At 40.5% G+C, this 24,030-nt stretch overlaps 3 protein-coding genes across 3 annotated transcripts in view; all 3 read right to left on the bottom strand.

The window, feature by feature from the left end:
• The window catches only part of LOC136423484 (uncharacterized), a 72,156-nt gene extending 58,830 nt beyond the window's left edge, over positions 1–13,326 (bottom strand). Inside the window, exon 1 of the mRNA XM_066411650.1 lies at positions 13,323–13,326. The gene's annotated coding sequence lies outside the window, so the exon portion shown is untranslated. The remainder of the gene's footprint in view (positions 1–13,322) is intronic.
• LOC136423483 (uncharacterized) overlaps positions 1–24,030 on the bottom strand; it is a 150,004-nt gene that overhangs the window by 65,442 nt on the left and 60,532 nt on the right. The window lies entirely within an intron of this gene.
• LOC136423482 (uncharacterized) lies at positions 4,747–24,019 on the bottom strand. The gene is made up of 12 exons (XM_066411647.1): positions 23,885–24,019; positions 22,700–22,831; positions 21,254–21,376; positions 20,286–20,438; positions 19,682–19,824; positions 18,736–18,876; positions 17,434–17,582; positions 16,689–16,820; positions 13,122–13,260; positions 10,148–10,254; positions 5,611–5,741; positions 4,747–5,332 (listed from the first exon to the last, which is right to left on the bottom strand). Exons 2-12 carry the CDS (start codon positions 22,799–22,801, stop codon positions 5,318–5,320), a joined length of 1,335 nt encoding a protein of 444 aa, XP_066267744.1. The 5' UTR covers positions 22,802–22,831; positions 23,885–24,019; the 3' UTR covers positions 4,747–5,317.

The raw sequence follows: 24,030 nt of genomic DNA, 5'->3' as shown, positions 1-24,030 counted from the left end.
CATGTCAAATGAAACTGTCCACTGTGATTCAGTACCCACGCCTTCGACTCGCAGTGATCCAATACTTATTACTCTCCAAGTAGAGGTTGGTGGAGGAAAATTGTAATCATATGCCCCGTTTTCTGTCCTTATCCCCCCACGAACGGAGTGCGGACAGAAAACGGGAGCATATAATAAGACGTTTACAATCTCTTTCCAACAACCTCTGCTTGGAAAGTAATACTTAGAGCCTTTCCCGGTTTGCTCGCTGAATGCCAGTGGTGTGACGTCAGGATAGAACACATGGGTGACTACAGCCTTTGGAAAAATGACTCGACAATCCAAACCAGAACTAATCATTCTCCAATTTTTTTGTAAAACTGTGTTTGCAAGTCTTGAACAATATCAAAGTTTTACCGTGTTATTCAAAAGGTTTGCCGCTCGTTTGTATCGTCTTCTATACTTATTGATAGATATAAATCGATAAAAGGATAGAATAATTATATTGACATGTGATAAAACCTGCATTTTAGATATAAGATAGTGCATAAGAACAGACTTACGTGTTCCACAAAATTCCACGAAAAAAGACTGCAAAATTGTATAGTCTCATCCAAAGTCTCTTTCAATATATTTCAGTCTCTTGAAACGGTTATGTTATAGAGTTTGCCATACTTCGTATCTTAAACAATTGCTGGGGAATAGTTATCATCATAGTTTGGTCTTGACTCTATGTGATGTACGTAAGAAAATATTCGACTTTAAATAAATAAAAAAACTCAATTATATTTTTCCAACTTTCCGGTGTAATGTCCCCCCATTCCCACTTGACCGGCCCATCCCATCCCATCCCCGTTGCTCTGTTCAGTACAGTGTCATAGTTGACATGGCAACGCCAAGGGCGCTAGGATCACAACGTTGTCCTTCCGTGTTGATTTTTAGCCTGAGTGTCATTCTATTTAGTTCCTGGTTCTGTCTTCACAGAACAGTCTGAGATTGCTGCCATTCAAATCGCCAAGGCACCAGAGCCTGGAAATAAACAGGATGACAGTCAGGCTAGTTGATTTTGGCGGGGTGTTAAGAAAAACGCTGCCCAAATACTAGTATACCCCTTTTTCGTCCGCATGGGCGTTCTAATTTGCCGAGCCAAAGTCAAATTTGTTAGTAACATTTGGTAAGTCTCTTTGTTTGAACGCCGTACGAAAATGAGACGAAACCTTACATCTGCTTGGAGATTAGCTGTGATGTAAGTCGAATCAGTTCAGTGAGCTCGCCCGCCAAAAATCGATGTCTGGCGCTGAGCCCACTGCGTAAGAGGTCGCGCCGGTGTATGAATATTAGCGAAATCACCGTGCCGTTGGTGTGACTGATCCAGTGCGCACTGATCTGGGCGAGTGACATACCGGATGTGACGTTCACGTTCATGACGATTGACGTCACCAGGACTAGTCATATATGTGATACTGCGTGATCTGAGACATATGACATGCGGGTGACTTTCACTTCCAAGATGTAACAAAGAAAAGACTTGTGGGTTTCGGAGATATGACTCAAGCTATCAAAACTCAAAACACAACCTTTAAAAAACTTTATACGTAGGCTCACAACGAAAATAATTATTGTCACTAGACTATTTTCATAGACAACAAAGTTTTGTCAGAACTTATTTGTTGTACATTGTACATGTATTGGTATCTACATGAATGAATACTAGTAAATATGAATGAATAAATGGATCCGGATGAAGAGACATATGCTTTAAATTTGTTTCCTTTCGCGGCATTTTATCATGTTTTCCTTTACCCAAAATTTGATAGACACAGCGAACCCTACTAAACCCCGAAGCTATGGTGATTCACGATAATTATTGCCAGGATATTCACAACAATCACAACACAAGAATGCTTACGTTGTCTGAGAAAGGAAATGATCCCTATTGTAAAGGTATAATCATACGTGACAATCACAGATCTACCGGAAGTCCTTTGTGCATTGTTTCCTGGGCGCGGTACGGTTTGTGTGCGTTACTCTACTCCCAGGGTAATAATTAATAACTGCCAGTAACATCTCAACAGAAGAATACCGACTTGAATCACGTATTATTTGTAAATGGAGTTTATTTTGTGACTCATGATCAGTGTGTCGTGCTTGTCATAATCATCTTATAGAATATGTTTGGGCCATTTTTGATGACATAATTCAAATCACAGAGGCACAGACTTAGGCTCTATATTGTATTATTGATCCTGTCCAATACATTTTCACTCCAGAACCGTTCAGTGATCTTCTTTCCCTGCCATTGCCATCCCTCCGAGAATATTTGTTTTTATCTAACCAAAATCTATGTTCATATTTCCCCCCTAAAGGACCCTGTGTTATTTCTGTTCTTGTCCCTAGCTCTATTCTGGACTGGCCCTATTCTCTACATGTTGATATTTTCACTGAGACTCCCTCCTCTCAAAATAAAAGTTCGCGGCTGCACAAATAGACGCTAAAGCTGCAGTTTCCTCTGTGTCTGCCCGCCTTAATGAAGACAGACGTTTGGGCCGTTGTGTGAAGGAATGTACCAGTCTTGAGACCTTATTTTTCTCAGCAGAAAGTTGTTGAGAGATGCATCTGGAAAACGTGACTAAAGTAAGGGCCCTTCACACTCGGTGCACCATACTACTATTACTAGGTTTACGACCAGAAATTAAGGGTATTCTTAGGACAGGTGCGTTGTATGAAATCTAGCTACAGCTGCATGCAAAATTATTCAACCCCCCTTGCATTTTGGACATTTTGGCAAATTGTGGAACTTTACAGCTGCATAATATTACTAAATCATATAAGTGATGAACAGATATGTTATTACAGTCTGATACCACAGCAAAAGTTAAGATTTTTTTCATAGTCCATCCAAAATAGCAACTTTCACACAAATAGTATGTTGCAAAATTATTCAACCCCCTATGAGGGGTTGTCTTTAGTACTTACTGCAGCACCCCTATTTATCTAAAAGCTGAATTCACTTGATGTAGACGTGAACTAGGCTGTCTGCTCTCTAGCATCCTCGTTCACCAGGACCCTTCCGCTCCACGTTACATCGCTCGCAGAAAGGGCCCTGGTAACACGGGATGGCATCCATGGTTATTACGATATCGCCACCAAAACAGCTTCAGCCAATCAGAGGGGTTAAAACCCGTTTGCTTCCTCTCATCGGAAGCAAGCGCGCAAAGAACGCTGGGAAGCTATCAACCAATCAGGTTACGTGTTACTGCTAGCTCATTAATCATTCATGAGCTACAACTGCCGTTTGTCCCAAATAAGGGTTAGCTCATTAACTATTCATGAGCTACAACTGCCGTTTGTCCCAAATAAGGGTTAGCTCATTAATTATTCATCAGCAAGTCTCGTCGACCTGCAATAACCATGGATGCCATCCCGTGTTACCAGGGCCCTTTCTGCGAGCGATGTAACGTGGAGCGGAAGGGTCCTGGTGAACGAGGATGCTCTCTAGTTGAACTGCACAAGTTCACAGTGGATCATAACAACACCCATGGCTAGGAGTCTGACAGTAAAAAGTGTGTCTGGTCTATGTCTAGTATAAAAGGGACACAACAGGAAATTAAGTGGGTGGTGAGTAGAATGCAGACTGGATGATATAAAAAAACGGTGCTTTCATTTTCTGTTTTGGCTGTACTATTCCATTTCAAGTACCAAAATTATATACTAAATGTAAATTCCTTTTTTGCAGGGACTTATTTTCATGATAGGAAAGGAGGTTTTTGCTGCAGTACGTCCTGTAGTGCAATAGTAATACAACGCTTATAGTATTTGCAGTGTCATCATTTCATGGTGGTAAGGTCACTATGAAAATAAAACCATCACAAAAATCAAAAACATTTCAAGATATGCAGTAATATATAAATATTTGCAGGTGCGATCTTTATATTCAAATATATTCAAGCGCATAAGGACGGAATTCGGATTATGTTGCAACATAACCCGCGAGTTCCTTACCGAATAAAATCATCATCACCATATCTCTTTGTACATATCTCTTTCTCTAGATATATCTGGTACAAAATGTGTGATAAATCTCATAACATGATGTTGCAATTTCTAACAAAACAGCTCAGACCATAAACTGCTGTTAATAACTACTTTTACAGGAGTACAAAAATACCTTGTCCCATTTCCAAGAATGGTTGTAGATAACAAATGTTATCAATTATTTACAAACAGATTCAACATTACTAAAGCTACTGACGTCATCTACGGTTCACAAAAGGAAATCTTTTTTCCAAACATCTAAACATCATCATGTGATTATAACACGTGGGCAAACCAAAACAGTTTCCTGGTTTTGGATTGTATATAATAACAATAGAATGAGATACTTGGATGTCATATAAAAAATTCCTATCATGGTAATCCAGCTGATTTTGAACTCCTATAAGTACAAACGGGCCATATCTTTGTATTCTACCTTACTTTATTCCATAAAAATATATTTATGTATATAAATGCATGATATACACACTCTTATTGTGATATGTATCTTTTAAAAATATAATCATACATACAAAGCTATGTACATTATAATCTCTTGGTAAAATCACATTAAACATTATTGCTTCAGCACGAAGTGTACAGATACATGTATAAGTTTCACTTTCATCAAAGTTCTGTAAAAACCTGAGATGCAAAAAAGAGCGAATTGTTAATTTTAAACTCACTGATTTGAGCTATTTCATTGCATGATTAACATTATCTGGTCTATTATCTGGTCTATTACTCATTATAAGTTTTTCAACATCTCTCTTTGATCAAAACTTACATTATTTTGACAGTCATAAAATCATATAATAAAATTTCCCTGTGTCATGGTTATACACAAGATTCTAGCCATGAATAATTAACATTTCCCCTTGACAAACTCCCCCTACAGTGTTCAATGGACTGTTCCACTTTGTTCTATGATGAGGTCAATAACCGCCTGAGGTGACCTTTCTGTAGAGGTCGAAGGTGTTTACAATAACAATGTTTCAGGAAAAGTGCTCCGACCAAATATGCGGGTAAACAGCAAATGACCTCCAGATCAAAAGTCACCGAAGGTCAAATTGTTAACAAACGCAGCACCTGTTTCGGTGTCGCAGGCAGTGGATGTGTGTTTAGGACAGACAATTTTGCATAAATCAAACCTCATGATTCTCTGAATCTTTTTTGGAAGCATGCTTGAATGATTGTTTTTCATCAAATGTGAACATTTCGTTGACCAAAACTATTTCTTTGGAAGACAAAATTCCTGCATAGCATTCAGTTGCCCGGCCAACTGTGCAGCAGCCTTTCTCCTTCATTTCTTCTTTTTCTGTGGAGGAAAAATAAAACAGACATTAGAAATTGTTATGATGTATATATGCCCACAACAAAATCATGCCATAACGCTGGCAAACCTAGCCTGGGTGCCATCCTATTTCTACCGGGGCTCCTACATTCGCTACCCTAAAAAAATTTAGGGTAACGGGCGAATGTAGAAGCCCCGGTAGAAATAGGATGACACCCAGGCTAGGCGAGCCACAGAAAAAGAAAATCGCACAGCTCACCATGACCATTACAAGTCACGTTTGTAAGATGGATTTGTCTGACCTTCTTGCCCTTGCCTTTGCCCTTCTTCTTCTTCCCCTTCTTCTTCAGACTTCCGCTGTGCTTCATAAGCAGGGTGAAGGTGTCCTGGTGCATCATGGGACTCACCCCTAGGCTCAAGGTCGGCAGTTTGGCTGCGGGGGGGGGGAGGAGATGGAACATTAGTCTATTCATTTATTCTTTAGTTCATACAGGAAATCCTTTAAGCCTTTGTCACACATTCTGGACCTTCCAAGTACTGACCATTCTCCAACCAAGGTCGGCACTGTTGGGAGTAGCCTGGAATCCATCCTAGTCAAGCTCCAGTTCACTCCTCTGATAGCATCCAAGCAGAATATGACTTTCCTCAGAGTTTAATTTGTCATAATTCATAGTCGGCTGGCGCAGACAACTTATAAAGATTATAAGTCAATCTCGACAACCAACTCACAACCATAAATGACCCTACTCACGACTAACCCCAAACCATGGTCTGGAGAAAGTTGGGAGGCCATGCTTGGCTAATGTCAACCAATGACAGTCATTGAGCAGTTACTGTAAAAATATGTTAAATTCATTTGTAATTGTGGGGGATTTAATTTCATGGTAGGAGTAGAAGGTACGTTTTCATGGTCTTTTAAGTTTGCAAATCTAGTGGCAGGATTGCTTGTAACCAGGAGCTGTATGTTTGCACAGACACCACCTGTATGAGCAGGAAATGGCTACAACATCCTGAACCCACCCTGGGCACACAGGGGCTATTATGTATTGCCAGGATTCAAAAAATCAAAACCCAATTTACCCAAACCTTTTGATCTTTGTACTCAGAGCGAACCACAAGTGTAGTGCTTTCTGCTGCACTACTAGGAACTGTATATTTGGACAGATGCCACTTGTATCACAGTACTAGGAAATGCACTGTCTACTAGGAAATGGAAACATCCATTTTGGCCTATGATAAATTGGCAGGATTTGAACCCCCAACCTTTAGATCTAAAGGTAGGACTCCTAACCAAAAGTCTAGCGCTTTCCTCTGATTTAAGATCTTCTATACAATAACCCATGGCCTGTAGGCCAAAATTCAAAATCTTGACTGTCAAATCTAGAGGCAGGATTGCTAAACCTACAAATTAATGCTTTTTGATGATAGCTAGAAAATCTATTAGGAATTATGCCATTATCTTTGCACAGAGATAACACCTGTAAGTCCCAGTAAGGCTAGGACTCAAACCCTGGACTGTTAAATCTAGTTTGCTAAACATATGCTAGCTACAAGGAACTGCACAATGTTTATGTTTGCACAGAGACCACCTGTATGACCAGGAATTGGCTATCAAACATCCTGACCCCACCCTGGGCACACTGATACAGTGTTGGTTCAGGCTATATGTCTTTGTTGTTTACATAATGGAAGTGCTTCTGGTTGTTTCCAAAACAGTGATGACAGCAGAGAGACGTATTTTGTATCCAGTGTAGTGACGCAGAAATCTACTCAAAACTCTTGCAGATTTAGTGAGTTCTTAATGACATTTTTTGGAGTAATAGACCCAGTGTCCTGTTGATCATTGCATGATTCTTAGAGATTGGTCAACAGGGCCCCAAACTCCATGCAATGTGTGATAGGCTAAACTTTGAGGCAAAAAAATATGCTAAGCCTTGGCTCTGCTGATGTTGAAATACAGAGACCTTAAGCTTCTGACAATCAATAAATACAGGCAAAGCTTGGCAAATGTGTGACGGGCATAACTGAGTTTTTGTTCGATTTAACATATAACGCTAGTCTCAAACACCTTCGAATCTGACATACTCAAAGTGTAGCACCACTAGATGGATTTCTTTGGAAAGAGTCATTGGGTTGACATTCCCCCATGAAAAATGCTGATAATAAGCCTTTCAGTGGAAGTTGCAAACCCTGGAGATTGAAAAAGGCATATCAGTATTCCACAAGGAACATCAGTCATTTATATGTAATAACTGTTGGGGCCACTCATCATTGCATTGTACAAGGATTATGCGTGACTTGATATTTGGCTTTCTTTTTGGTTGTGACTTCATTTATCTAAAATTACATACTGTAATGCTGTGTCTGAGATGTCTATGGATTCCATTGACTGAGTAATGTTATCTCTAAGGCCAGACCAGTTAATTTCCTTGTTTCTCAGACATTCTGAATTGAAAAATCAGAGCTTAGATGACAACAGGAGGCTGGGAGGGAAACTGAAATCTGACCATATTGATTTCGCTCCCTGAAACTGTGTGTACCAATTCAAGGTACATTTACATTTTTCCTTAGACTCTAATGGAACGTTGATATCCAAAAAGAATGGATTTACAGAGGATGTATTTTACACTCTGCTTTCAGGTACATATTCCAATTCAATGTGTGTACTCTAGGGGCCACTCTGAAAAGTGCTCAGTCACTGAGAGAGAAAACCTGGTAAAAAAAACCCAACATTACTAGATAAATAAATGAATTCAATACTTGTCTTTTTTAAATCAGACAACCAACATACTAGATAGTACGGCCTTATCTAAAGTGCAGTCTCTGAAATGCACACGGATAACAGAGACTATATAGTGTCATCCTTTGATGAAATAAAACCACTCCAGAGAAATCTGCATGAATGACATATAAATAACACCAAGAAACAAAGAAATAAATACATCTTTTTTAAATCTTACAACCAACATATTAAGATAGTGTTGCCTTATCTAAAGTGCAGTCTCTGAAATGCACACGGATCACACAGACTGCGTAGTGTCATCCCTTAATGTAATAAAACCGCACCATCTGAAGTCTGCACGAATGACAGATAAATAACACAGAGGCTTCCCCCAGCCCACGTGCTCCCGGCAGCATGTGCCGATCATGTGATGATCATGCGCCGGGCATGTGATCGCCGCATGATCACCCGCCACACGGCCTCATGGGAACGTGACAATCACAAATCACCCGGCGGCGATAGAACGCCGTTCTACGTCAAACGACGCTTTGGCATGAAAGTCCGGTCATGTGAGGTGTGAGAATCAATAATAAATGATCGTAACCGTAGCGATGGACGAGGATTTACGATTCGCAGATCATGAAACGGCAACGGAATCGATCAATATCTTCCTACAGCATTCGGGTCATGTGAGTTTGAAAATCACAAGTGGCTACACTTAGCTTTTATCTATATGAATTTTGGACTGTCTGAAATTTGTCTACACCTTATTAGCATATCAATTCATGGTTTATGGTTAAAAACCTGCTGATCAACATATCTTGCTCAGTACAGAGACGCTGGCAAAAAGCAGTGGATGCTAACTGAAACGCCTGACTGTTTCCAAAATCCTATCCACTTTTGCTTGAGTAAACTGTTTTATTGGGAACATGAATTTTGATTGGGAACATGAATTTTGATTGGGAACATGAATTTTGATATAATAACATTTCATCTTGCTTTCATCATGAGATAACATGTACAGCCAATTAACATTCCATTATCGGATTAATATTGTGATAGATTAAACTAATTAATATCATCAGTATACAGTAACAATTGATGCTTATTTGAAATGCACTGATTTGCATGGTTTTGATTTTGTGGTAGGGAGAAAATGTAGGGAATGTTTATGAGTTTGCATTAGAAATAAATAAAATTATTTATAGTAGCGTTACAGAAACACCGGCGAACATTTCTGCATTTACAGTATTTTCTATAATACAATTTTTAGCCATGTGAGCTTGAAAGTCAACAGTGACAGTCATTAACTCCAGTAGCTAGCAAGGGAATCCGATGTGATTTGGTGTAACATATAATTTTGCCTTGCTATGATATTCTGATAAAGGCAAATTAACATTTATCATCCTAACCTTGCGCTAATTGAAGTCCCAAATGGAGGCTTAGTTGAGATAAATAATTGATTTGTTATGACTGTTATTTGCTGTAATACAATTCTGTGAGATAATCACAACCAAACATTGTAGTGAATGAAACTGCAACCAAATTGATGCTTGATGGAGGTGAATTAGTTCTTTATGACATTTGCTATAATAGAATTTTGCCTTGTTTTGCCAACATCAAGACAAAGTTGTTACACAATTCAATTATCAATGTAATGCTGTGATGAATGAAATTACATACAAATTGATGCATAGGTGCAAACAGATTTATAGTATTTGTGGTAATATGATTTCATCTGTGATGTTGATCCGATAAAAAGATAAATTTCATCACGTCAAAGTGGATGAAATAAATTATGCAACAATGATTGGGCATTCCAGTTATTTGATATGTTAAATGCTAGTTACTATCTTTGTCTTCCATAATATAGTCCTTCCGTTCCCATGGATAAAAATAGTTGAAGATGGATGGATGGCAATACTGAATTGTGTGTGTACTATATTGGGAAACATGCACACACATACACACAAGTACACACATACACACACATTCACACACACATTCACACACACACACACACACACACACACACACACACACACACAGAGTAAGTAACTGAAGTAAACCAACCAAGAAACAAAAACAAACAAACTAACAAACAAACATCTCCTGACCTTCCTTCCTGTCCAGAAGGGCCTGTAGAAGTTCCCGACCTCCAAGGTCACCGATGTGGTTGTCTCCAAGGTCAAGTTCCTCCAGGCAGTTGGAGTTTGTGATCAACCTGGGAAAAAGTTAATCAATCAATCAATCAATCAATCAATCAATCAATCAATCAATCAATCAATCAATCAATCAATCAATCAATCAATCAATCAATCAAACAAATCATTGAGGAAAATAGTCACAGTGGACAGGTGGTCACTATAGACAGGATTCTCAATCTTCTGTCAATGGGAAAACTTATAAGGGACCACCAAAGTTGGTCTCATTGGCCAGGTGGTCCTTGTGTAGAGGTGGTCACTTGTACAGTTTCCAGATTGATAGAAGTTATCATTAGAAATATCTGAATCCAAAGTGTTAAAGTTTTAGGGACCATACGATATTTAGCGGGGGGGGAGGGGTGGTGCACTGGAAGTCCGGTCAAAAAAATTTTCCATGACCCTCCCCCCCATTTCAAAATTTTTTTCCATGACCCTCCCCCCCACCTCGAAAAAATTTACCATGACCCTCCCCCTACAGGTATCGTGTAAAAATGGTAGAAAAACGACCCCCATTTATAAAACAACTACTATATGGACATCGGGCGTCCACTTGGGATAGCTGACGCATGCTATAAAACAAGAACCGGGAACCAGCGGTTGTCGGTACCAGAGGCGATAGCAAAAAAATCAAATTGCATAGGGGGCAAGACAGTTGAGAAAATTTTGAAATCGGGACCCTTTGAACTGCTATATGAGAGACAAATTTTGCTGGAAGAGTAAGCTAAGTTTAATCAAGCAGATATATAGACATCTCTATTGTAAAAAGAAATACAGCTTGATTTTTTGGGGACGATGCCCTCCGACATATTTTTCGCCGCGGGAGGCGCGACATGCGCCCGCAGGAAAATCTAAAAATCTTTAACCATTGAAATGCTATTTCCCGAATTTTGATGAACAAATTTTGCTGGTAAACAAAGTAAGTTTAATGACCCAGGGGCGAAGCCTCCCGGAAGCTCTTGCATTTTTAGGCTATTGAGAAGGCTTCTTTTTCAGTTTTGAGGGTTATATTTATGATAATCATGGTAGTCAATCAACTTCTATTCTCCACAGGACCTTGACATACAATACTTAAGTTTAGGTGAAACCGTGAAAGACAACTAAAATCTCAGAAACAACAATATCAATAGTTTATTCAAGGAGATTTTAACCTCGCTGGTTTATTTAGCTACTCAAAAATATCAATAGTCGATACCAGTTCTCCGTTTTTTTTTGCTGTGTCCGTCTTCTCCGAAGTCGAAGCGCTACAATATCGTCGCTGTCAGAAGTTCTCTTCGGTGCGAAATAAGAAGCGATATTCCTGGTATTCCCACGCTTAAACGCTGACATGTTTCCAGAAAAATCGCCGCCGAGGCGGTCGTCCCTCTGCGACGTAACTCTCTCTGCGGCGAAAGTCCCTTTGTCGGCATAATTTAGAGAACCTTGGCCCGTGTTGATAGAAATCGCGTCACCCCCCAAGATTTCCCAAATATATACGCCGCCGTTCCAGGAAGCCTCCGAAACCGCTGTTCTGCGTCAAATTGTAACTACTACAGAAAACGTGGAACTGAAAGTTCAAGGAACGTAAAAATCACCGGTCGCCAGAAGTTCGCTGGTGACTGCCACACGTAGTTCCAACTCACGTATTTTCCCAGGATATTGCCGCTGATTGACAGTCGGCAGCCTTTGATGACAGTCGCCAAGGCGCCAGAAAGACTAGATGCCCTGGGAACAAGGAAAGTCATGGGCGGCGCCACAAATTTGAAGTAGCCGAATCGTCCAATCATGGTGAAGCTTATCAATTTAGTTGAAACATTATCTTCCTACTTTGGTAGAAATGAATTTTATGTGCATCAATTCACTGTTCTGGATGAAAAAATGACATATTCTTGCTCCAGAAATTTGTCAGAAATACAGTTAAAAATTAATTCTCTCCCGCACTGACAAAGAAAGGAATATTTTACGTTATTAAATAACAGCTTCTGTGTTGCTCAACTGCGGACTATCAACTTCCAAATAAGGATATTACCCGGAATCTGTTCTAATAATAGTCCGGGACCCACCCCGCTGATCGTCACAGAGAGGCGTACTCGGCCATGTCGTCTACTGTTACGTTTTGGCGCGATGCTGCCGGGTGTACTCTCCAAGCAGAGCATGGGTTTCGGCTGGTTTTTGACGTGTTTTTAGGCGTTTTTGCCGGGCTTTCTACTTTGTCTAGACAAAAAAAAGATGACAAAGTAGAAAGCCAACAAAAACGCCTAAAAACACGTCAAAAACCAGCCGAAACCCATGCTCTGCTTGGAGAGTAGCCGGGTGGGAGGGGCTGTGAGATAAGATCGGAGCGGTAAGGCGGGGTGCTAATTTAGTATTTGGCACCTCCCTTAGAGCTGATAGCTGGATAGCTTCCGGATCCTGTGAAACAGTGGAGGCGCGTGCTGGACGTGTGCTTCGGCATGTTTACTACGGTAGTTTTGTATTTTTTCGCCGCTACGCTCGGTGAAAATACAGCATGCATAGCGGGCTATTTACAGCGTCAGTTTGTCGGCCCACAGCATAATGTTTATGTACAACAATTCAACGGATTCGTAAAAAAAAAGTCCGTGACCCTCCCCCCCAACCCAGAATTTTTTTCCATGACCCTCCCCCCCACCTCGAAAAATTTTACCATGACCCTCCCCCCCCAACGCACCACCCCTCCCCCCCCGCTAAATATCGTATGGTCCCTTAAGATTCCAAATTTAAAAATGTGTTTAGCTTTCAGTTAGTTTTTTGTTATTCAATTCAATTGAATTCAATTCAATTCAAAGCCTTTAGCATAAAACAATACACACAACATGTACTTAAATCCCTTAAGTTTAGAATCTTAAGATTCCAATTTCAAGATCCCTTACAAACTTTAAGGTTTCCTTACTTTCTAAAGAGTCTCATACAGATGACGGGCGCGTAGTTCCCCGCCTTCCCAAATGCATCGAGCCCGTTCTCCGCTAGGTGGAGCTTCTTCAACCACGGGCCCACCTTCGGCGGCTCAGCCTCCTTCTTCTTCTTCTTTCCTGTCGAAAGAATGAATTGTTTTATGGAAGAGCTAAAACCGTTTCCAACAAAAAGCAATGACTAGCTGGATGCGATATGGGAAACAAATTTTTTCCCTGTTTTCTTCTAAATAACTAGCCTGATTGTTCGTTTATACCTTAGTTAGTTTGTAAGCTTGTTCGTTAACTTTGTTAATTCAATTATCATATACAAATGTACCCGGTATGATCCTGATGAATCTTATTTTTAACGAGCATCAAAATGATATTATAATGGTTAATCAATCACAATCAATCAATCATAAATAAATTAATATACATTTTTGACACATTGTCTTAAAACTAATGTTTTTTAAGTAGACACATCAGGTAAAAACTTCAGGCATATCCTCAAAAAAAGAAATCATTGCAACCAAAGCTGTCTCAAGCTTAAAAATTGTTTTCCGTCCCACTCATTGTTTGGGATCCCATATTGTCAATTTTATTTAAAGCTTAGGCTACACCAAGTAATTTTTATGGATGACGTCCTTTGGAGACCCTAAATCTAATGCGAGAGCGCGAAAAAAAATCCAAGAAGGGCCGAAAAAAACAAGAGTCCTAGATTTGAAATATAACAGTCGACGACACATGTTAGGACACAAATTGAATGAGAGAACACAGTGTAACAACTAACAATTCTTTTATTCATCATGAAAAAGCAATAATTTGAATAAATCAGTTGAAGTTGAACAGCAGCTGTTGTCCTGTCCTGTTTCTTTCGATTTGCCGCACTGTTGTAACTCTATGATCATAGTTACAGGAAGTGGAATTTCTTGGTTTTTTTCTGGGAACAGACCAAAATCAATGCGCGTGCGGACGTCATCCATAAAAATTACTTGGTGTAGCCTTACAAAAGTTTACAAAAGTCATTCTTACTAGTTCCTGTACTAGAACAACAAATTAAGTGCCCGCAAAAATAAGTGAATTTGACTCTGAAATAAACCATTCCATGTACAAACTACTGTGCCAGGGTCACATCAGCATCATGTGCCGACCATCAATCTAATCTATACACCATCATTACACACGTACACCTGGGTGATTCCTCATCAGAAGCCAAAAGCTGCAGATATTGATGATCCTAATTGAATTCCCTATCCTGTGGCTTACGTGGTACAGGGACACATGTGATACATGTTGATTACACACTGTCATTGTTAGATTTTCTCTGAACAGGTAAGGGCTCGAAATACTATACTTTTTATTGTACCCATAATACTGTAAATGCATTTAAGTTCGCCTGGTTTGTATTACGCACTAAGGCAAAAATGGAGTGTTCGCGGTGGTTTTAAGTTTGCCGCAGCGCTATAGTCACATACTGCTGCAGTATTGGACAGAAATGTTTGTGGTGGTTTTAAATTGGCGGTGAGACGGTCGCCGCGAAAACTGCGAACATATAACCACCGCGAACATTTCTGCATTTACAGTAATGCAAGTTGTCAGAACTTTTACCTTAACTTTTTGCAAATATCTTAGCTGCTGTTTCACCAATACTGCATCTTAGCCTGATGATGTCTATTTCAACAGCTGATGTAGATGGCTTTGTAAGTCTTCAGCCATTCACAGTGTGTGTCTGTGGCCTCAGTATGGGGCAAAGGGGACAAAGCCTTCTCTTGTGTGTGTGTGTGTATGTGTGTGTATGTGTGTGTGTGTGTGTGTGTGTGTGTGTGTGTATGTCTGTGTAAGTCTTCTCTGATTGCGTTACTTCACCTGCAACTTGCAGGTGGTCATGTACATTCATGTGTCATCTTGGCACGTAATTCAATTCAACGTCACCAAAAACCCAACATTAGATAAAATCTACATTTTCTAAAGCCCGCAAGTTGTTCATATTTTCACCTGCAAACTTAAAATCTTTTCTAAAGATTGACAGTTGGGTGTCTCCATCCCCAATCTAGCTATGTGTACTACATTCATCTTGGCACGTATTACTCCACTCAACATCAGCAAAACCCAACACTACCTGAAAATCTACATTTTCTATAGCCTGCAAAAATAGTTACTCCGGAATCTGGATACAATTTTGAAACAGTCAGAGGTTTATATCTTCACCTGCAAACTTAAAATCTTTTAAAATATTTATAGTTGGGTATTTCCAGCCCCAATCTAGCTGCGTCTACTACATTCATCTTGGCACGTAACTCTGCTCAACGTCAGCAATGCGACGTTGCCTACGTGCCCCCAGTTATACCCTCTGGACACTTTGCATTTGGAAGTCATGTCCTGAATTCTAAGGGCTCCACGTCGGATCAGCCCTGCTACTGGGTGTACAGGAAAGTTTTACTTTGAAGAAAAAGAGTGTTCTCTATGTTGTGGTATATCTATAATTTTTACAATCGGGTATATCAAAGTGATAAAAATAATGTGATTTTAGATAATCTCTCGCTTAAATTTTTTTTCTTCTACTCAATTGTCAAAGGCCACTCCTGTACCTGTTGTGCAACAAAGTTTGATGTTGATTTGATAATGTATCTGACTTGAAAGACCGGAACGGGAATTTGAATTTCCATGTAAACCTTGATTTGAAAAGTAGGACTTTCACTTCATTTTTGTCATTATCATTTTGCTTGTCAATGCAGTATTTGGTAGATATCTTCAGATTATACTTTTTAAAAATATGTGGCATGCTTCAGTACCAGGCCGGTGGAATCATGATAGTGACATTACATCAATCAATCAGTGGATCCTACATGCAGATCTGCCTGACATGAAGTAGCACCGAAGGGGATCTGACATTCCATGTCGACCTGCATCCAGTGACGCACGCACATGGATTAATCTTGTGCTGTTCCGCCTTTTCAGGCCATCCTTTTGTGATCGTACCCGACAGCTTGGCGTCAGAACTATCCCGTGTCTAACGTCACATATTGATCAAACTAGCCGAACACCTGATAGCGTCCTGTTTAATCTGCACTGTTGGTTTGGGGGCTGTACCGAATATGCTTCAGGATTGGGTTAGGGGGTTTCGTGCACAGCAATCAGTAGCTGCACTACTACTCTATCACAGAGTCAGGGGTTCGAATCCCAGTGGACCATGATTTGCATTCTTTTGGAACTGTGCAAAAGTGAATTGTGTTTGAGGAGAGCCACACCTCATCTTAAAGATTCCATCACACTTATCGAAAAGAGTAGGGGTCCATACCCTGATTTGGTTTATCGGTTATGCAAGACAAACCAGCAAACAAGATACTTTGATGAAGGTTAGACATCCTGTTAATATGCCAAAAAACAGTTGCTCAAGCAACTGGATATGATCTTATCCAGTTGCTTGAGCAACGAACAAGGTGCTTATCTTTTTTCTAGTCTAAGCTAGCCTAATTGTTACACAATCTTTTGCTGTGGTTCTAGGGGTCTGATGGGTGAAAAGGCTGCTAGAAGTGTGCTAAGTCCATGCTTAGCCTTTAAGTTACCTTTCTTCTTCTTCTTCCCTTTCTTGCCCTTCTTGGCCTTGCCGCCCCCCTCCTCCTTGTCTTCCTTCTCGTCCTCTCCCTCGCTCCTGGAGCTGGTAGCGGAGATGGCTGTCCGCACACGGCCATTTTTAGCTGGGGAAACAACATGAAACTCTTAGACTTAAGAGGGTAACAATTTAGTCTCTGGTTGTGTTCAAAGAACTTTGTTTTCAAGTGATTCACCAGTTAAATGTACCCTGATGAAACTATTCACAGAACTCACGGAGCCGTTCTTCACTGTGGAAACAACATGCAACTTGGTGTGAACATTTTAGACTTTAAATAAAGGTACATAACCGATTGTTTATGCCTAGCCAATGTTTCTGTGACTGACTGTCACCTTGCTCAGGGCAATACTGACGGGTTCTGCTTCGCTAGGTGTCGCTGCTGCAGTGTGAAGAATGCAGCCCTAAACATGACTGACTCAGTTTGCTTCCCCCCTCACCACGGTTCATGACTGAGTAGATTTTCTGATCCATACAGCCTCCTTAATCCATAGAGTGCATCTTATAGTAAGACTTTAGACTTTAAGGATGCAAAAGAAGTTAGGAAAACAACTTTTCATTAACACTTGCAATCAGAAATCACGGAAAAAAAATCACCCCGCAGATAGAGTTTTGTTTCAATATTTTTTCCAGTTGCTTGTCATGAGTAATTGTTTTATGGCGTATCCTGTTACCTTCTTGTCTAACCTTCATCAACGTACCTTCCAGTTCCTTCTCTGCCTCGAGCTCCGCCTTCATCCTGACCTCCTCCGCGCGCTCGAAGGCCTCGCGCTCCGCCGTGTCAGCCACCATCTTGATCAGCTCCATCGCGCCCTCACACTCAAGGTCGTTCCCATCAAGGAACAGATTGCTGGGAGAAGGAAGGAATAGTATAAAGCCTGCATCTCTGAAGGTTGGATATAGGAGATTCTTTATACACAACCAGGTATTGATCTCACCTGCTAACATTTTGATGTCTGTCAGACACCTTCTTCAGAGCTTCTGACTGGAGTGCTGCTTCTCACCGCTATAAGTAGCCCATGTAGGTGGCGCTTTTGCGGTGAGAACACTGTCCTAAATATGGCTAAGTTGGTGAGATCAATACCTGGCTGTGTATAAAGAATCTCCCATATCCTATTTTCTACCAACCTGATGAAGTTATTTTCGGATCTCTGAAAGTTGTTTTTAATATGTATACCTGGTAAAACCACGTCAAGGTTTGTACCTAACAGTACAGGCTGCATATGCAGATTAATTTGATCCACTCACATCAGGAATGTCCCCTACTCTTTTTTACAAGAGTGGTAGGTTAGTTAAGATGCTTGAGGTGTGGCTCTCCTTTAGGAACAGATTGCGGGGAGAAGGAAGGAAAGATAATAACAACAGTGTCACCTAGCAGAGAGAGGTGGTACTGCAGTCTATGCATTACCGGTTATAACATACAAGCTTGAAAGTTTATCTGTCATCCTTTCGCTTCTGCATGTACGAACAATGTCATCTAGCAGACAGAAGTGGTACTGCACTCTATCTACTTAGCTACTTTAGTACTAAATAATCAAGTTTGAAAGTTCAATCATGTTGCATGTACGAATAGTATCACCTAGCAGAGAAGGGTGGTACTGCAGTTTATCTAGTAAGATTCTTCCGCTTCTTCTCCAGTCAAGCGAACTCGAAGTTAGTGTGATGCTTGGGACGAAGCATAATGCTATTTTGGTAGCTGATTTTTGTGCAATATAGTTTTTTTTAGGAGTTCGCTACCCCAGAAATTGTGAAGGACACAGGCTTAAACAGTCGGGAAACAGAGGCTAGGGCAAGGGACAGGACTGCTCGGAGGATCTTCCTGGAAAGCAAGGGGCCAGTTTCTGGCCTGAGCACTGTACCATAGTTTTTAAACTTTTTTCTGTTGCTTTTTTAGCCATGCACACCGGGTCACCCCTACTCTGCTCATTTAGTGTGTGGGGCTCTTTCACGTGCACAGGTTTGGCGTTTGAGACAAACAAACACACAAACAAACAGACACCCACCACACGGCCGAGTTGGTGACCATCCCCGCCAGGATCCGCCCACTCTCCACCTCCAGCCCACAGAAGTTCAGACTCACCGTCTGGATCAGGACGTTTTTAGACAGACCGGCACACAGGCCCCGGCAGCCAGCGTCTCCTATCCTGTTAGAAGAGAGCAATATTTTATTGTATATCATGTATGTATATGTGAGTATTTTGCACACCGTCTGGATCAGGACATTTTTAGACAGGCTGGCACACAGGCCACAGCAACCAGCATCGCCTATCCTGTTAGAAGAGAGCAATATTTTATTGTATATTATGTATCTATATTTTAAAATATATATATTCCCTCCTATCCTGCAGGGGGAAAGATGGTACAGGCATCAGCAAGCAGAATTCTCTTAAAAATGCAATTCAATGTGTTTTGAGAACACAAGAATCTGCTGTCTTGCATTCATGATTTACAATGTAAACATTTGCCCCTTGTAGTGTAATATGTCATATTCTTATAGTATTCATATTTGAGGGGGCTATACCAAGACTTTATGTTTCTTGCTGCTATACCACATTGGCTTTTTTTCATTTATCTATTAAAAACTATAAACTTACATGCCCAGGTAATGGCTTGCAAGTCCCTGAATTGTGTACAGTTAGTACAGTGGGTAACAATAACATTAAGCAATTGCACAGTACATTCATTATTACACTGTTCGAGCCAAACTGGATATTCCAGCTAGTAAAAGACATATTCTAAGCAGCTGAATGGTTAAAGAATCCTTTAGTACAATGTAAGAATCAAATTGGGTTAAAAAGTTTTTCAGCCGTTCAGTCCCAGCATAGTGAACGCAATGTTGTTTCTTAATCTACCTGTGGCTGTCAATCGTTGATCGTTTCAAATTATTTACACTTTCACAACATTTTCATTGTCTTTCCAAATCTTGAGTCACCAATCTTTACTACTCACTCGTTATAGTCGAGTACGATGGTTGAAAGGAAGGGGTGAGCTGGGAACGACCTTGCCAGTCGGGTCACAGGGTAACTCTCAATCCCACAATCCAACAGTTCCAGCTGCCGCACGGGGTACACCTGCTTCTCCAGCAGCAAGGCCTGATGGGATACAACCAAGGTCACGTCAAGGTTAGGGCTTCGCTTGAAAGTTTTGTTGGTGTAATTTAAACTTCTTGACTGTGATATAATGCTTAGTCCAATGTTCTACTCATGTTGGATATTACAGAAAAAGAACGGAAAAAACAGGCTAAAAAAACTCATGTACACAAATCCATGAGGACCTAAAATCGTATGCAAAAAACTTTTCATACAGCAGAAATTTAGACATTTGCCCTTTTACCAGTTTTCTGCAAACAAGAACATATCAGAAACTTTTGAGGTATAGTTTTACAAACTTTCCCAATGACTCTTGAATTCTGGACAACTCTTGAGTAGAAAATTCAGTTTTTTTTGTCTTTTTGTACTTCTTCCTTTCGCAATTGCCAAAATCTTTAGACCAGGGCCTCTCACAGTAGGACTAACACTTGATTACAACAGATAACACAAGGGCAGAAACTGACCACAGACGCGACGTTTTCGTGTTTCAGCGGGACGTCCCACACAGACAGCTCCTTGATGAACACGTATCTCTCCGAACGAAGCGCATCCAAAAGCGGCTCCACCATCATTATTGGTTGATCTGGGGGCGGGTCCTCGTAACCCTCCAATAGGAACTGTGGAAAAACATTGATAAACATAAGCACCACCTATCATCTTCAGAGAAAACTGCAGCACCCAGGAGCAGCTCATTGGTAGTTGGTCCAGAAGTGGGTCCTCGAAACCCTCCAAAAGGAACTGAGGAAGGAAGTTCATGGTGTAACTTAAACAAGAGCGCCACCTATAATCTTCAAAGAGAACTGCAGAATCCAAGGGAAAGAATAGATATAGAGTCATGTACAATTGTAAATACAAGAGCAACGCCTACAATCTTTTAATACAATTGCAGAATAAAAGGGAAAGAAAAGATTTAGAAGCATGAACATGTACTTTAACTTCACGGTAGCAAAATTTCACGGTGTAAGAAAAATTGACATTTTCACTTAACTTTAACTTCACGGTGGTAGCAAGTGATTTACAGGAAGGATGTGTGGAGGAATCATAAATAGGTTTTTCACGGTGATGATAAGTTCACGGTCCAGAGGTGACAGTGAAAACAGTGAGCCTAAAGTTACAGTGAAAGAAACAAGAATTACGGTACTTTGAATAATGCAAGAGTATCACCAATCATCTCAATAATGAACTGCAGGATAATCAAAAACATACTGCAGTCTACGATGGCTTGCACAGACAAAGACTATTTATTGATGGCTAGATACATCAATTATTGATAGATCGATATCATTGATTGATTGCTTGCTTGATTGATTGAAACAAGATACATCTTCTCCAGGAGCATGTTGTCCTCATAGCTGGCCTTGACATACTGATTATCTATTATTGATTGATTGATGGATTGATTGATTAATTGATTAATTGCTATATAACCTACCTTCTCCAGGAGTATGTTGTCCTCATAGCTGGCCTTGAGTTTCCTTCTCAGTCCGACACACGACAGCGAGGCCGTCCGGGCGCAGTTCTCGTCGTACGCACGCAGAACCGACTTCACAGCAGCCTGGAGGGAGGGTATAAGAGTTTTTAAAAACCTGTGGATGATGTGAACAACTGTATGATTAAGTCTGGCATACCGGTTGCAGGTCGGCAGTTGCAATTGGTTGGGAGTAGCCAGGAATCCATCCTATTCTGGCTTCAGTTCTCTCCTCTGATCCCATCCAAACAGAAATTGTGACTTTCCAGAGTTTGACTTGTCAACATTCATAGTCAGACAGCTTTTGAAGACTAATAGTAGTACTAGTAGGTAACCTCGCTCACCAACTCCCAACTACAGATGACCTAGCTCACGACTAACTCCCAACTTCAGATGACCTTGCTAACGACTTACTCCCAACCATGGTCTGGAGAAGGTCGAGAGGCCGTGGTCAGCTATGTGTAACGTTTACTAACCCATGGCAGTCTGAACATGGCACACAGCTCTTTCCAACAAAGTCCAACCAGCCGATTTCAACAACAACCAGCAAAACCAACTGCCACCTTCTCTGTCCCAGGTACACCTCAACAAGGTCACTCCTCCCCGGGGTACTCAAGAGGCCTGTTGCCATGGTAATTTCTCATTAAGTGTGACTTCATGCTTTTGTGTACGGACAGCCGGCTCAGTTCGGCCTGACTTACGAGTATGCCACCCCCTTAACTGGTTACAGTAGAACACTTTGCTATGAAGGAGGACGTCAAGGACTGCTTTTGCTCCTTAGGAGAGACCAACGCAAGGTCTGATATTAGTTTGAGGTTTCCAGAAAACCTATTGATTGAGTTATCATGCTGGCTATGGCATATCACAGGTACGTAATAAGTAATATAACTTTAATATCACTTCACAGAAATTCAAGTAGGTTCCTGCAAATGCCAAACAAATCTATGTCCTTGTTTTCAGACATTTAGAGTAAAAATTCAGAGAGAAGTCAAAATGCAAACTTATATATAACAGCAGGCTGTGAGGAAAAGTTGAATCTGACTACATTCACTCTTTGAAACTGTGTGTAATAATCAAGGTACAGGCTTTCCACTCAGATTTCAGATCAGTTTTCATGTTGACTTTTATATTCTTGAATTAGTGTAAATCCAATGACCACAAATAGAATCGGTGTGGCTTATATATTCTATAGTATACAGACAGCTATTAAAGGACAGGACAGAATGGAAGAAGCTTGTGCTGAAGAGACCATAGTCCCTAACCCCCAAGATGAGGATGGAAGTAGGCGAAGGTTTATGCTTATACATTAAAATTATTAAGAAAATTCTTGAAAAAATGTTAAGATATAAACAGTCTGATTAAATGAAGAAAAAGTGAAGAAAACAAGTTTTAAAATCTGCATTAACCTACCCCGGGCTCTCCTCTCAGAGCCGAGTTCTTGTCCTTTTTCTTGCCCTTCTTGCCTTTCTTCCCTTTTCCTTTCTTTCCTTTCCCTTTCTTCTTCCCGGGCATGATGACAAACCATCACCTGTGGCTGGACAGCTGGAAAAATTGTACAGTTTTAGACTTTAAGACATCATCATCATCATCTTGTCGTGAGAGTGTCACGGATGAACATCACCCTCCTCCTCCAATCCTCCCTGTCCTCCATGGTAGTTCTTCTAAATTGCAGCCTGCATCCTCACACAGCTGCTGTATGTATGTTGTATGAGGCCTGCCTGCATTTGCATGAAGACATGACATACTTTAAATTTAATTCTTGTTTCTTTCACTGTAACTTCATGTTCACTGTTTTCACGGTCACCTCTGTACCATGAACTTATCATCACTCTGAAAAAACTGTTGTTATTATTTATGATTCCTTCACACCTCCGTTCTGTAAATCACTTGCCGCCACCGTGAAGTGACTAGCAAAGTTCAGTAAAAATGTCCATTTTCCTTACAACATGAAATTTTGCTGCCGTGAAGATAAAGTATGTAGTGATTCCTGGCGGGCAATGATTTTCCCCAGCCCCTGGGTGACACCAAAAACTATTTTGAGATTTCATGGCAAATGATAATAATACAATGACGTACTATTATAATGTTAATAGTAATGACAATTAGTGTCCTTTTTTCACATGTTCAGCTGGCCTGTACAGCAAATCTAAACCACATCCATACAGTTCCAAAATGAGGGTAACATCTGTTTCACTGTTGTCATTTGCTGAAGCCAAATTTGGGAACAAGTCTACTGTAGAATTTAGCAAGTCTCAAAGTCAAAACTAGACTCTAGTCTACAGTTATGGTTTCTGTTGTGTGAACTGTGAAAACTTGAGAGAACGAAACAAAAGAAGCACAAACTAATCGTATTAGAGTAGAGTATTACAACATCCCAGAACTTAAAAGGAAATCATTCACACCAAGACCACTCGAATTAGAAAGAAAAGAACCCTTGAAAGTTGAAGTTTGCCACAGCATTGCCCCCCTCCCCCTTACCACTGTTGCAGAAATGTTGCCATGCAACTGCCACAACTTCAGATCACTGCAAAGTTTGCAACACCAAAAATGTCTTAATCTGCAACATAATGCGACTTAGATAAACCATATACGAACCTTGCAAAGTTTGGTTATTGTTGCAACATCTTGCTTTTGTATTACTCGCGCGGGCGCGTAGAAAATGAGACGGAACTTTGTGGAAAACTTGCAAAACTTTGTTGCTAACCGCGAAGTCTCGTCTGTTCACGCGAAGTTAACATATC

Source organism: Branchiostoma lanceolatum, chromosome 17 (genome assembly GCF_035083965.1).
Source record: "Branchiostoma lanceolatum isolate klBraLanc5 chromosome 17, klBraLanc5.hap2, whole genome shotgun sequence".
In the NCBI taxonomy this organism is placed as follows: Eukaryota; Metazoa; Chordata; class Leptocardii; order Amphioxiformes; family Branchiostomatidae; genus Branchiostoma; species Branchiostoma lanceolatum.
This window is presented reverse-complemented; position numbering and strand designations above follow the sequence as displayed.

Bases quoted from the DNA above. Each gene is read 5' to 3' on its own strand.
- LOC136423482 (XM_066411647.1), bottom strand. From the start codon at position 22,801: ATGCCCGGGAAGAAGAAAGGGAAAGGAAAGAAAGGAAAAGGGAAGAAA. The intron at 20,439-21,253 runs GTAGGTTATATA...GTTTTTCCACAG, and splicing joins ACAACATACTCCTGGAGAAG to TTCCTATTGGAGGGTTACGA. The intron at 5,742-10,147 runs GTCAGGAGATGT...CCCCCCCCGCAG, and splicing joins CCTTCTGGACAGGAAGGAAG to CCAAACTGCCGACCTTGAGC.